General features: G+C 41.5%; 1 protein-coding gene across 1 annotated transcript in view; it reads left to right on the forward strand.

Moving 5' to 3' along the window:
- Positions 1–11412, forward strand: part of LOC125003529 (nidogen-1-like) — a 28576-nt gene extending 17164 nt beyond the window's left edge. The window contains exons 10-20 of the mRNA XM_047577511.1: positions 187–315; positions 865–1008; positions 1689–1811; positions 3900–4151; positions 4454–4629; positions 5932–6058; positions 6394–6565; positions 7647–7804; positions 7894–8017; positions 9020–9132; positions 9607–11412. Coding sequence (XP_047433467.1) covers positions 187–315; positions 865–1008; positions 1689–1811; positions 3900–4151; positions 4454–4629; positions 5932–6058; positions 6394–6565; positions 7647–7804; positions 7894–8017; positions 9020–9132; positions 9607–9737 — 1649 coding nt within the window. The 3' untranslated portion in view covers positions 9738–11412. The remainder of the gene's footprint in view (positions 1–186; positions 316–864; positions 1009–1688; positions 1812–3899; positions 4152–4453; positions 4630–5931; positions 6059–6393; positions 6566–7646; positions 7805–7893; positions 8018–9019; positions 9133–9606) is intronic.
- The last annotated feature ends 3455 nt before the right edge of the window (positions 11413–14867 follow it).

Below are 14867 nucleotides of genomic sequence, written 5' to 3' on the forward strand. Positions count from 1 at the left end.
ACTGGAGTAGGCTACATATGTAGGTTACTACGTCTGTGTCCCGCAGTATGATAACACACACTGTAATCCAAAGTGTGCTGCTGGCAAGATCCCTTAGCTTTACACTCAGTGCTCACTTCTGGAGGTCAGTATTAGCTCAGTATAGTAGTGTATATATATGTATCACTAATCTGTTGTCACTGTCAGATATCGACGAGTGCCGGGAGACTCCTCAGGTGTGTGGACCCAACGCTTTCTGCACCAATCAGCCTGGAGCTTTCCGCTGTGAATGTCGCGTCGGCTTCGTGTTCGCCAGCGATGGAAAGGCCTGCATCGGTGTGTGTGTGTGTTTGACCTGACTTTAAAGAGTCGCTTGTTTCATTCGTAGATGTTCTGAGGGTCGCAAACACACGAACAGCAAACGTTCTGTCAGACGGTGAATGGGACTTGTTCCAGAGCAACTGTATAATAGACCGTATAGAGCAGCTTTACAATGGGCTTGTAATATTAATAGCAAACATTTAATTATTTTTAATCTAAATCCAATTTGTAAAGGAAACATAAATTTGTGATTTTCTTTCATAAATGATTTGTGCAACTTTTCAGTAAGGATTTAATATTGATTATCATCGAGTCGTCCCTGTAGCTTCCTAAAGTCTTTCCTTGTCTTCTTTGTCTTCTATTGCCTGGAGTCAAATTGCTAGATATGTGTTAGTCCTAAAATAAATAATTACTAAAGATGATTCTTGGCTGAAGCCTAATACAAATCTGATGTTTAAATGTTCTTTAGAGTTGTAACCCACTGTTAATTCAAAACTTCTTTCCTGAATCTGAATGGTGACCTGACCTCGGTGTAATGTCATGTTGTCTTTGTGTTCCTGGTAGAGGAGAACCGTCCGGTGGACCACTGCCAGAGAGGAAGTCATGACTGTGATGATCCGGGCAGAGCTCTGTGCAGCTACACCGGAGGTTCGGCCTTCGTCTGCTCCTGCCTGCCGGGGTTCACAGGCGACGGCCGGGTGTGTCGTGGTGAGTTCACACAATTTGTTTGATCAGCTGCTCATTGTCGGAGCCCAGAGACCCGGGGCTGAACTCGTTGTTGTGGCTCGTTGTTTGGAGACTTTGGGTTAATTCTGTTACTGAACAATTACATAAAATTAAACAACAAGAACCATGCGCACTGCATTCACAAAACTTTGGGCATAATTACTACCTTTAGATTTAATTAGATTAATGAGCACTGATGCCTTCCAGCAGGAAGGTTCTGGCTCAGGGGAGTCCAGTACATCCAGTGTGAAGCCAGTGCAGGTAGATTGTGTGACATTGAACAAAATGTTCGATGGGGGTTCGATGACACCTGCAAAACAAACACCGAGAAAAACTTTCATCTTTTTCTTTTTATTGCAACATGATCTGAGTTCAGCTGCACACATCAGCAGACATGATGCACAAATTCAATAAATAAACACACACACACACACACACAAAAACACTCTTAATAACCACAGATAAATAAGCAAAAAATGTACAGAATTACCATATGAATAAATGTACAAGGAACAGAGATGGAAAAGTCTACGTTATATACACAAGAATGATCGAGATGGATAGAAATGATGTTCCTCATATATTTAGAGCAGTTAAACACTGAAGATAAATAATAGGAGGGTTACTATAATGCTGTTTTTTGTCTTTTCCTTCCTGTTCAGACGTAGACGAGTGTCAACAGGAGCGATGCCACCGCGACGCCTCCTGCTCCAACACACACGGCTCATACACCTGTCAGTGTCATCGCGGTTTCCACGGAGACGGCTTCCAGTGCAGCCCCTCAGGTAGGAGAGAGTAGGAGTCTTCCATCTGTCTTCTCTGGACGAAATTATGATGTTGTTGTCTTCAAAGGAGGGTCCACCCTTGGACCTTACTGATTAGACTAGCGTCAGTTGCGAGTAATGAGAGGAAGAGGAGACATGTTTAGTCCATATTTATATACAGTCTATGGAGGAGACGTGTTTAGTCCATATTTATATACAGTCTATGGAGGAGACGTGTTTAGTCCATATTTATATACGGTCTATGGAGGAGATGTGTTTAGTCCATATTTATATACAGTCTATGGAGGAGACGTGTTTAGTCCATATTTATATATGGTCTATGGAGGAGACGTGTTTAGTCCATATTTATATATGGTCTATGGAGGAGACGTGTATAAACCTTTGATCAATGGTACCAATTGTAGTTAATAATGGTTTTTATAATGGTATTAATAGAAACTATATTGCAGCTGCAACATGTTAATTCTCTTGTTTTGTTCATGTGACATATTCAGCGTCCAGATACCTGATTGTTTGACAGTTCTTTCCTCCGTCTGGTTTGTTGTTGGAGCTTCCAGGTGTCAGGGGCTTGGAGCTAATCACAGCTTCACTCTTCTACTGCAAAGTTTTGTCATATTTTCATTCTTTCCTTTTACAACGTGCCTCTGAAAGCCCTCATTTACTCAAGTTTCCCTTTGTCTGGACAGTCGTTCTTTGATCCTGGCCTCTCTCTCCCGCAGAGTTTCTTTCTTTCCGTGTGATCGCTGGGAGCAGACGTGGCTCTCTGAGGGCGCCCTGCTATCTGCAGACTGTTGTGGCTCGTAGATAAATACCTTTGAGGATAAGAGTGTGAACAGAGCTCAGACTCACCCACCTCTCTGGATGAGATGAACAAACGCCTGCTTGTCTTTAATCTGCTCTTCTAGCAGTCTGCAAGAATGCTTCAGATAATATTAAATAAAAAATACAGGAATACGATGGGACAATAAGAAACAGAAACTCTCCATCAGATTTTGATGATATTCCAGACAGACGATGAGTTTCTTTTTACTACTTTACATGTCATTTCTACAGTGCACAAATGGTGTACTTTTCCCTCTGCAGACAGTTTGTAATTGTATTTTTGAATAACCAGTTAATAGTCCGGTGTTATCAACATATCACAGGAGTCCCATGAGGGTTAGCATCAGAGATGTTAAATCACAGGAAGTGAGCCTCGTTTGGATGATGTGTTTGAGGATTGAAGCCAAAAACAACAATGTGGTCCTTTTTTAATGTTTAAATCTAACCAGAGCTGTGATTGGTCCTCGTTAGTGTTTAAATGTAACCAGAGCTGTGATTGGTCCTCTTTAATATTTAAATGTAACTAGAGCTGTGATTGGTCCTCGTTAGTGTTTAAATGCAACCAGAGCTGTGATTGGTCCTCTTTAATATTTAAATGTAACTAGAGCTGTGATTGGTCCTCGTTAGTGTTTAAATGCAACCAGAGCTGTGATTGGTCCTCTTTAGTGTATAAATGTAACCAGAGCTGTGATTGGTCCTCTTGGTAGCTTGATTGTCAATTAAATAAAGAATGGTTCAGGTTGACTGAGGAGGTTTGGATACACACATTTGTTCAACTAAAGTTCAGTGAATTTTTCACTGTTGAAAGTGAAGCAGGAAGTAAAAATGTAGAATTGTACCTGACTGGTAAAAAAGACACAGCGCCACCTAGTGTTTGGTTGGAGTGAACCAGACTGAGGAGAGACTAACTAACTGGTTTAGTCAAACATGCTTTTAATGAGTCCAAAACACAAAGAGCATAAAAACTTAAATTCAAACTAGAGACCTCCTTCCTGTTCTCCTCTGTTGAACACTGAGTTAATGAACCAAATGTTAACATATGGAGCTGTTGTTTACTTGTTATGGGATTCTGTTCTGAAAGCCTGACATGACAAAACAATGGTTATTTGTCTAGAGAGTCGCTAAATAGTCGTCCTTCCTTAGATTCTTCTTCCTGTTCAGCTCGACTCCACTTTCAAGAATGAAGAATCTTTCATTTAGTGGGAACATAATGATGTTTTGGCAGCAGTAAACCTTGTAAACCTGTTTTTTTTCCTGTGTTCTCAGAGCGTGAGAAGACCCAGTGTGAACGCCAACGAGAGAGCGCCCAGGACGCCTCCTCCTCCTCCTCCTCCGGCTCCAGCATCCTCTCCTTCTTCCGACCCCGGCCGGCCGTGGGCCAGTACGTCCCCCAGTGCGACGAGGCGGGGGCCTACAAGCCCACCCAGTGCCACAGCAGCATCGGACAGTGCTGGTGTGTCAACGCCAACGGCAACGAGATTCCCAACACCCGCACCGGACCTGGGAGCGTCCCTCTCTGTGAGTACCAGGTCCCAGTAACAGTCACATCAGTCAGATGTCATTTCTATAAAGCAGATCAGTCCAACTTACCGGGACAGTAACGCAACAGAATAATAAACCTTAAATAACAACAACTCCAAGTTTGTTTCCATTTGTTTTAATGCAAAGAAGAGTTTAACCTTTAAAACCTTTAAACATAATGAAAATGAATGAAAATGTTAATACAAAGTTAAAACTCCTCCATGTTTCCACTAGAGAACTTTGCTGCAACAAAAAGACACCTCTGTCTCTAAGTCTGTGTCTGTAACTGTCGTCTGCAGGCATCGACCACACGGTGACCCCCCCTCCTCCGGTGGGTCCGACCCCGCGGCCCGACGTCCACCCCGTCGCTGCCGGGACACACCTGCTGTTCGCCATGAGCGGGAGGATCGAGCAGATGCCGCTGGACGGGAGCAGCATGAAGAAGGAGGAGGCCAAACCTCTGCTGCACATCCCTGTAAGAACAGCCACTTCTTCTTCTACTGCTTCATTAACGGCACATAAGAAACGAGGTGGAACAGCTTCTCATTACTGTCAATAATCATTTACAAATGTTAATTAGCCCTATTTATATTCTAGCATGACTTCAAAGTCAACTTTATTGTCAATTCTATTGACACAGGAGTGAAATTCCCTTCCTCAAAGGCTACGGTGCAACAACTAAACAACTACACAAAAAACAAACGTTGAGATTAAAGAAGGAGGATAAAGACGTATGTATAAAATATAAAGTATATCCTGTATATACAGAGGCAACACATGAAGTGACTTTACGTAATGCAAACTTCATGAGTTGGTTTGTTGAAAGAAATCCCTGCAGCTCTCCACAGGAAGGTGGAAGTGTTGGTGTATGAATAAAGATGCTCCGAGTTTTCTCGAAGATGTTTCAGTTGAAGAAACTGCTTGAAATAAGGTGGTGAAAAAAAGTCTTTGAGGAACTCCACAAGTCCAGCTCTTCTGATTTGTTTGATTTCTGATAAAAAAAAAAAAGAAATAAAGAAAGAAAGAAATCTGAAGAGGCTTTTAGATCATGGACAAGATGCATTTGGTTGGATTATCTACAGGTCCAGTTGCTCTTGTCTCAGTTTGTCTTTAGGGAATAATTTAAGATCTGCTCAAGGATTCATTCAGGCAGCTGGAAGCAAACTACTACTACTACTACTACTACTACTACGACTACTGTGATTGTCAGAAAAACTTCTCCTACTTTGCTTCCTGGATGGTTTAGGTTTTATTGTTGTTGTTGGGTCATGATCTCAGTTGCTGCGGTTTCCTTTGGTCTCTAAACTAATTTTTTACTGATGCTGTTGGCTTAAAAGCTAAAATCTCCTCCTCATTGTGAAAGTGACCAGCAGTAAAAATCAGTGGATCATTTTTGTGGTAAAGACGTTTGATCGTCATGTGTTTGCAGATGTCAAATAAATGCATAAATGTGTAGGATTAGTGGACTTCGGTGCATTCCTCTGCCTGCTCTAACACTCCTCCTATTGTTCTCAAGCTTAATGCAGAATAGGAACTCTTTTCTTGTCCATCATAAAGTCTGTGAGTGGCTTTGAAGGAATGCAGCCGGACACAAAGACTCCGTCACTGGAAAACATCTCCAGATCAAACCCTTCTTATTCATTCACATCTTTCTTTCTTCATGTCAACGTTCTTCTCAGCTGCTGTTTCAACTGAGTTCCTGTAGGGGGGGGGCTAATAAAAGCACGGCGCATTTTATCTTTATGAAACTCTGTTTTTTCTTTATTTTCTCGCCCAGGACCGAGTGGTGATCGGCTTGACCTACGACTGTGTGGAGAAGATGGTGTACTGGACGGACATCACGGGGCCGGCCATCAGTAAGGCCAGTCTGAGCGGAGGAGACGTCATCCCAGTCATCACCAAAGGTACAACGGATGTCCTATTCCCATCATCTCCACCCACTGTCCCTGGAAGTCCCTCCATCAGTTCAAGATGAACTGCTTCTACAACATGTTACGCCACAGAACACAAAAGCTATTTCCAAACAGACTTAACTAAACGGTGGATGTAAAGGCCTGTGTGTGTTTGTGGTGGATGTGTTTTAATATATGCATCGAATTAGACATCGGATTGTAGCAGATTTCTATAATTTCTGCAGTTTTTGCAATTTTTCATCATTTTTCCTAAAAATGGCTCAGAACATCAACAAAGAGAAGTCAATCCAACGCGTTTAACTAAATAATGATGAATTCCTCCCCAGAGCTGCAGAGCCCTGAAGGCATCGCCATCGACCACGTCACTCGCCTCCTCTTCTGGACCGACTCGGTGCGGGACACAATAGAGGTCTCCAAGCTGGACGGGAGCCAACGCCGAGTCCTGTTCGACACGGACCTGGTCAACCCCCGACCCATCGTCACCAACCCAGCGTACGGGTAAGACTGGGAAAATCTAAGTACTTCAGTACTACACAATCTAATCCAACGTCTGTGTTTGTTGAACCCAAGTTTGAACATGACTTTGTTTTGTTGTGAAAGGTTCAGACTTAGTGGCACGTAGTGCAGAACAGGGACAGGGGGAATAAATAAAGGTGCCAACATGATGATGTCAAAGGATTTAAGGGTTTTAACGTCTACTAGCGTCTGGTGTTGATAAGCTCCCAAAGTTTGTCCCACTTTCAAACTGTTTAAGGAAACTTACAGAAAACACTTTTGGATGTTTGGCTATAGAAGTACAACAGTGTTAAGATCCCTCAGTATTAGAATATTCATTTGAGTTTCTCAGCGATGCTGGTAGAAAGAAGAAGAAGTTTTTATTGTCTGGTGAAAAACACCAAAATAGAAACTATAGCAGCATAAAGACAAAAATCTAAGGCACCAGTAATGATTGGAACCGGTGTGATGAGAGAAAAGATAGCAGCATTTAAAACAGTGAACAATTACTAATGAGAGTAGGTGGGCTGGGGATAAATATTAATCTGAAGCTGAAGGTGAGAGGGATTTGACAGCTTGAGGATAGAACTTGGTTTTAAGTCGATTAGTTCTGTATTTGATGACTCGGTGTCTGTTCCCTGAAGCTCACTCTCCAGGTCCAGTTCAGATCAGTTTGTATGTAAATAAACACCAACATGTTTCAGAACCATGAACACTGTGTGTGCATCACGACTTGACATTATTATTTATTTATCTTTGCCATGACATTAGTTATTTTTATCTTGGAGTCAAACCTCAGGTAATAAGTTAGGGAACGCTAAGGAACTTCTTTTATACCCTAATCTATACCAGGAACAACTAAGCTACTGTGACCAAGCAGTTAAAGTCTGTCTAAGTTTTAAACTTGGGTTTGTTCCTGTCGGTACTCTATGATGGAAACGTGTGATCAGATTCCCCAGGACGGTCTGATCGGACCACAGCAGCAGTTAGATCAATAGTAGAATTAGTTCCTGGAAGATGTAGAAGAGAAATGAAAACAAGCGGCAGCTTCTTCTTCTAAGTGGTTTCATGGTGTTGGTTCCAGGCGTCTTTACTGGGCAGACTGGAACAGAGACGGACCCAAGATTGAGATGTCCAACATGGATGGGACCGAGCGGGTCGTCCTGGTAAAAGACGACCTGGGGCTTCCCAATGGTTTGACCTTTGACTCTGAAAACCAGCAGCTGTGTTGGGCCGACGCAGGTGAGACCTTCAGACCCGCTCCAGTCATTTATTCATTCATTCATTCATTCATTCATTCATCTAATGGTTGGTCATTCATTGGTGAGCAGGCACTCGCAGGGTGGAATGTATGGACCCTCACCGGAGGCTGAGGAGGCAGATCTCTGAAGGCATCCAGTACCCCTTCGCTCTGGTCTCCTCTGGAAGGAGGCTCTACTACACAGACTGGAGGAGGTACACACTGTGACTACACTACAGACACATGGAGGAAACATCCATCTGCTTCTGGATCGTATAATGAGCTCAGTGGTAGAATGTCATGATGTCCAGGAGAAATAAAATGTCAAAGGTTGAATTGTGTGTACGTTGCCTCCTGTAGTGAATCAGTAGCATTTTGGAGCCAGATTCACTTTAAGAGGTAAAAACCCAACGTGGAGGAACTTTGGGTTCGTTGGTTTGATCCTAATATCCAGATGGTGAGTGGACCTGGTTCTGTTTTACTAGAACCTTTGGAGAACATGTGAGCTCTGTGGTGTTTCTAGAAACTCTGGGTCCAGGTTTAGTCAAAGTCTAGTACAGGTCTGGCCCAGGGGTTGATGGATGAGTTCAGAATGATGTCATTATTATCAGGGTGGTTTCTAGTCTCTGATCTAGAAATATTTTAGTTTATTACTAATTAATCAGACACAGTGGTACTGAAGTCTGACCCACAGAGACCAGGGTCCATAGAGACCAGAGTCAACAGAGACCAGGGTCAGTAACATAGATCTGATAGTTTTGGATCAAGTGTAATGTCCCTCAGGTTTTAACGGATCCAATGATGCTGGATCTACTGAGTCCACTCTAATAGTGGAGCAAACTGTCTTTAGTCCAAATCAAACCAAGTTTGATCAAGTTTCTCTTGAACTTGAGTCTGAGAAGCTGCTGCATGGATGTTTTCTACAGTGAACATTTCTAGTGAGACGTTCCTTGTTGTTTACTTTGCTCACAGCACCAGTTTAATGAGGATCCCATTCCTCTTCTCACACAAACAGCGATAAACAGTCTTAATAATTTGCAGCTTTTCAGAACAATTTGTTTCCAGTTGAGTCGTGAACAGAATCACACGGCTGAGCTGGAGCTGTCTAGAGTCCAGTGTGTTGTTGACACTCCAGCGTGTTTGATGGCTGTTTAATTTGGCATCCATCAAAACTGAGTGTGTGGCCCCTCTGAGATGTTTACGTGGTTGTCCTGCAGGGAGGCCGTGTTGGCTCTGGACCTTCATTCGGAGAAAGAGATGGAAGAGTTTGTGCCTCAGAAACGCTCTCGGCTGTACGGCATCACCACCACACCGACGCAGTGTCAGCAAGGTACGACTCATTAACCAGTCACGCGATCAAACAAACCATAAATCAGAAGGAGAAAAAAAAACAATAACCAAAACCAAAGGAAAGCTAAGCTAACCTCATTTATGTAATATATAAGAGGCAAAAAAACGTACTTGACCATTCAGTCAAACTATGTTAAACACCATGAATTTAATACAGAGTTCCATATCTGATGGACCATGATATCTGTGCATCATGATATCTGTACACCATGATTTCTGTGCACCATGATATCTGTGCATCATGATATCTGATGGACCATGTTTGGAGGAGGATGAAGTCACAATGACAAGAGAATTAAAAGAGAAAGAGACATGACCATATGTTTATATCTAAACACATATTACACATAACAACATTCATGTATTCATATTAAACCGTCTCTGCTACACAAAGAGGACTGAAGGGCGTCCATGTCCTGACGTTGTGTCTTCTTGTGCCTCTGTCCCGGTCCAGCCTTTAACTACTGCTCAAACAACGGCGGCTGTTCTCACCTGTGTCTCCCTCGGCTCGGAGGATTCACCTGTCGCTGCCCAGACGCCAACGACGCCAACGCCATCAACGGCTGCGTGGAGAGGAACCCGTGAGTCTGCAGAGCGGCCGACGCTGGGACCAACCAAACAAAACACAAACACACTTTACTATATTTTGTGTTTTCTACTTTTCTTACTTGAACGTTTCCGCCATGATTTTAGAGTCTCGTGTTGTTTTTTACGGTCTGTACTTTACTTCAGCTGAAATGAGTTCGCTCAGATTCGCTTCATGATCTGATTCCTGTGCAAAAAAAAAACAAACAAAAAAAAAAACAGTTAACCTAAAACACTGATAAATATTAGAAAAGGTACTGAACGGTAATCTTCACGTTGTATTTATAGTGTTTTGTTGCTTTTCTACTAGTTGAGGTCTGAAAGATTTGTGCGAGGAACAATCTGTGCCCTGAACAAAGTTCCCAGTGGTCTGGAAAATGTTTGACATTTTGAGAAATACCTTAAAGGTTTGTTGCTTTTATCATTTCAGATGAAAACGTCTTTGGTTCTTGAGTTCTGTGAAGTTTTAAATGAATTTGACGAATCAGGTCAAATTAAAAGGAGGTGATTCTGCTTCATCTAATAATAATAATAACTATGACCCTGTTAGAGAATCAGAGGCGTTTCATTTGTCAGAGCAGTTAATAAAACTCAATAGCAAACTCAACTTTTCATTTTATTTACACACCAATTTGAGACTTCAGTTAAAACTTATTCTAACGTTTGCTCTAAAACCCACTGTCTATTTTTTGTATGTACGTGTAAATATCTAATGTCTAGACATCTTTTTTTTTTAAACGGTGCTGATGTTAGCCTGAGATGACGATGATTACTGTGAAGCTCAGGTTTGTTCAATGAACCAAAGTAAAGAAACAACTGTGACGGCAACGTCTTCGATCCTCAAAGCTACGTATGAAAAATGAAGTGGTTCTCTTTAAAACTCAACTCAAGGATTATTAACGAATATGTTCCCGAGGCTGGTGGACGGAAGGTTTTATTGTAGCATTAAACCTGAACACCAGATTATTTTCATATCATTTTAATATTCAGACTTTTCCAACTTGCTGCTGCAAAGAAATCAAACTGTAGCTTGTTTTAGGTGAAAGAAAATGGGATTATTTGGCATCCTATGGACAATTTTAAAGTAATTGTGAGCAGCTAAGCTAAGCTAAGCTAATCAGTGTCTTCAGACTTAAACAGGACTGAATGTTCTTGCAGCAGCAGAATTAACTTCTGTAGTGAAACCGTGAGTTGAGTTGAGTCAAATTGTGTCACTTCCTTGTGAGACAACAGTAAAGTGAATATATTCACAAAAATATTTGATATGTGTGAATTTATTGGCAGGTATTTGTCATAATTCTCTTCGTGGACAGAATTATTTCAGTGAGTACATACTGTCGCTTTGAGGAACTCACCTCAGGTTTTATATATATATATATTTTTGTTTTGTAGTAACTCAAACCTGGTCAGGGAAGAACATCCAGCGGGGTTTAATTACTACTTAACATTTCTAACAACAGTTTGTGATAAAAGCCTTGAAGTGATCCAATCTTCACTGGTACAGTATAAAAGTATTTAGAGAAAACTGTGTGTCAGATGTGACTGCAGTGGCACCGACTAGTAAAACTGTGTTTAGTGTTGTTGTTGTCGGGTTTTTATGTTCCTCAGGATGAGTCTGTGTCTGCATCGGCCAAAGAGGGGACGTTAAAGCCTGAAATAAAACATTTTTAATGTACCAGTCTTCTGCCGCACGTCCTTTATTTAACGCATTAAACCTGATCCCTCTCAGTCTTTAAGCATCTTCAAACCAGACACTGTGGATACACTCATTGCTATTTACTGGCTTCTAAAAAGTTATTCTACGTCTTCTAACAAATCTCATGTTTGGATCCAAATCCCCCAAAATACTGCTAGTTCGTCTCTGAACACTTTCTGACTTCCCTTCTCTCCTTTTTAATTATTCCATCCTTATCAGAGTTAATGCAGACCTTCCATTTCAGGACTTTTCCATCCTGCCGCCACAAAAAGAAGCTAGAGAAAAAAAAAATCTGCACACTTTAAGCATAATGGCAATGATAAGCTTTCTTACATGGGACCTTCACCAGAGCTCTGTCTTTGGAGTTTGGACCTTCCCAGTGGGGTGGAGTGCAAAACTGCACCTGAAAACAAAACTGCAGCTGAATAACACCACCACACCAACAATGCCAAGCTGACGACCTACATTATCATATCAACAGCACCACCCAATGGCAGCTTTCAAGATCCCACTATATCAAACACTCAACATCAAACAATAACGTGACAACAATAAACACAATGCATTGCTCATGGCATGAACGACGCACACCCAGTACACAGCCATCTATATACAAAGTTACCACAAACAATATACCACAGACAAACAGCCATTCCAGCACCACAGACAGGTGGACAGCTTTAAACTACATTATCAATTCCATTTATATTAAAATAAATTAGACTCACCAGCTCCTTTTTATGAGCTCTCTGTTAACAAGTTTTCTCCTTAAACTACTCCTGGTTGAATGACCTAGTTTTGTCTTTTCCCTCTTGAGAAACAGTCGATGTGCTCACTGACCTTTTATCTCCAACTTCTGCTCCAGTGGTCCTAAATCTGAACCTAGCCAGGTAGACAGCTCCATCCATCATGCAATGAATGAATGAAACATGAATTAGTTACTGGTATGTTACCTTACATACTTAAGCCGAGCTAGAGAGACCTGTGCAATCCCTGGCTGCTGCATTTCATTGGGGACAGATTTGAATTTATTATTAACTTCGACAGGAAGAGTATAGCCATGGACTGTTCTCCCTGCTGCCCTCTGGAAAGAGGTTCGGCAGCATCCGGTGCAGGTCCTCCAGATTCTGCAAAAGCTTTTCCCCCCTAGCCAGCAGACTGTTGAACTCAATACGTCTTAACTGGACTTTCTACACTTTTAAATGGTTGAACTCTTAACTGGACCCTCCTCCAAACTGCTGTAATTCTGTACATAACTGTACATACTTTTTTATACTGTCATTATCTACATCGATATTTTGCACTGTTTAACATTTTCTGTACTACGATACATGTCACCGTATCCATCTACATCGCTGCTGCACTTTATATTGTGTTTTTATCTTATTTTTATTTGTAATTTTATTACATTGTCCAGAGCTGTATGCAACGAAATTTCGTTCTGTATACACCCTGTGCATACAAAATGACAATAAAGTTAGTCTAAGTAATAATCCTCCCCATCTTCTGAGGGGCTGGCCCCAATGCAAACACTCCACTGTAAAATAAGTTATTGGGTCCACTTGATTTTTTCTTTTGTTTTGTCAAAATGTGTTGGTTGAATCTAATAATGACTTTTAGCAATGAAACTAGAAGAAAATGACATATTGCATCATGCAGCATTTAAACAAACACAGCTCAGTGTCCAGAGCTCTGATTGGTTCAATAAGATGCTGCTGTCCCATAAACCAGCCAGAGGAATGTTAACTAGGGTTAATGAGGATTTCTGTGGAATCAAACGTGTGATGTTTCTGTTAAAGAATCCAAAGAAACTTTGTGCAAAGACGAGAAGAAGAGTTTTTAAAGTTGTTTGTCCACTGGTCGCCATCGAGTCTGAAAGAGCTCAGAGCAGCTGGAATAATGGAGGTGGGGGAACTTCTCCAGAAACCGTGGATACACTCATTGCTATTATTTGGCTTCTGAAATGTTATTCTAGATCTTTAAACAACCCAAATACTGCTACTTCATCTCTTAACACATTCTCACTTCCCTTCTCTCTTTTTAAATTTGGCGTGTACCTGAGGCAAGTTTATTTCTGACGCACATTTCAGACACAACGCAACTCAAAGTGCTTTACGTTAAAAACAAGATAAAAAGAAAGAAAGCAACAATTTAAACAAAACATTAGAGATCAGATTAAAAAGCTCATAAGACCAAACAGATAAAACAGGAGAATAAAAGTTACAGTGACACTGAAGCGTTTAACTTGTAGTCGGCGTTTCTTTCCTCCCTGGAACACATTCCTGCTACGCATGTATTAGCTTAATAATAAACTAAATGTGTTTGGTGATTAGTAACCAGGAGGGAGACTGGACCTGGATTAACACACACAACATCATTCCTTTATTTGCAAAGGCACAAGCATAATGCTGATATGAACCCTCAAACATTTAAAACCAAAACTATTCTCATATCAGTTGGTAGCCAAAATATATTCTGCCTAAAAATGACTGAAAACATCAACAGAAATCCTCAAAGAAGACAAAGATAGGACCCAGACAGAAACATTAATGTTTGTGTTTATTTACTCATTTGATCATGTTGAGTCCTTGTGTCCAGTGTGTGAGTCTGTGAGTCCTAAATGGTTGTGGTAACATCTGATCAGTTGAAGGAGTTTGATCCCATTAATCAGAACAGAACCAGTTGAGTTGTGAGATGTTGGTGGTTTCCTCTCATCAGCTGATGCTCCAACATTTCTACTGGATGAAGGTCAGGACTTTGACTTGTTCCTAAACATTGATCTGGTTCTTCTGGAGAACCACTGGTGTTCTTGGGCTCCTTGTCTTCCTCCATGACCCAGTTTCTCTTCACATTCAGCTCATGGACTCATGTCCTGACATTTTCTTTCAGAGTTCACTGGTAGAATTCACAGTTCATTGGTCCATCAGTGATGAGCAGATGCAGCAGAACAGGCCCAAACCAGGACATTAGCGCCCCCATGTGTCATGGAGGGATGAGGTTCTGATGCTGGAATGCAGCGTTGGTTCATCTCCAAACATTTAAACCAAACTATTCTACTCTGGTCTCATCTGTCCACTAAACATTGTCCCACATGTTCTTTGTGGACAGAGAGCAGTGTCTTTGGTTGTTGAGTGGATTCATCAACATGAACATCAGCCAATGTGAGAGAGGCCTTTAGCTGCTTAGAAGTTCCCCTGGGTTCCTCTGGTTCCTCTCCCACTATGATGGAGTGATGTTTGTTGGTGGACCACTCCTGTGGAGGGGAACAGTCGTCTTCAATCTGTCTGACTCTCTGTGGATTATTTGTGGCTTCCAAACTCTTTACAGATGGTTGTGGAACTTTTTCCAGCCTGATGAGCAACAACAACTCTTTTTCTGAGCTCCTCACAAAGCTCCTTTGTCCGTTGTCATCACACACTTCAACACAAACATGA

This window comes from Mugil cephalus, chromosome 2 (assembly GCF_022458985.1).
Source record: "Mugil cephalus isolate CIBA_MC_2020 chromosome 2, CIBA_Mcephalus_1.1, whole genome shotgun sequence".
In the NCBI taxonomy this organism is placed as follows: Eukaryota; Metazoa; Chordata; class Actinopteri; order Mugiliformes; family Mugilidae; genus Mugil; species Mugil cephalus.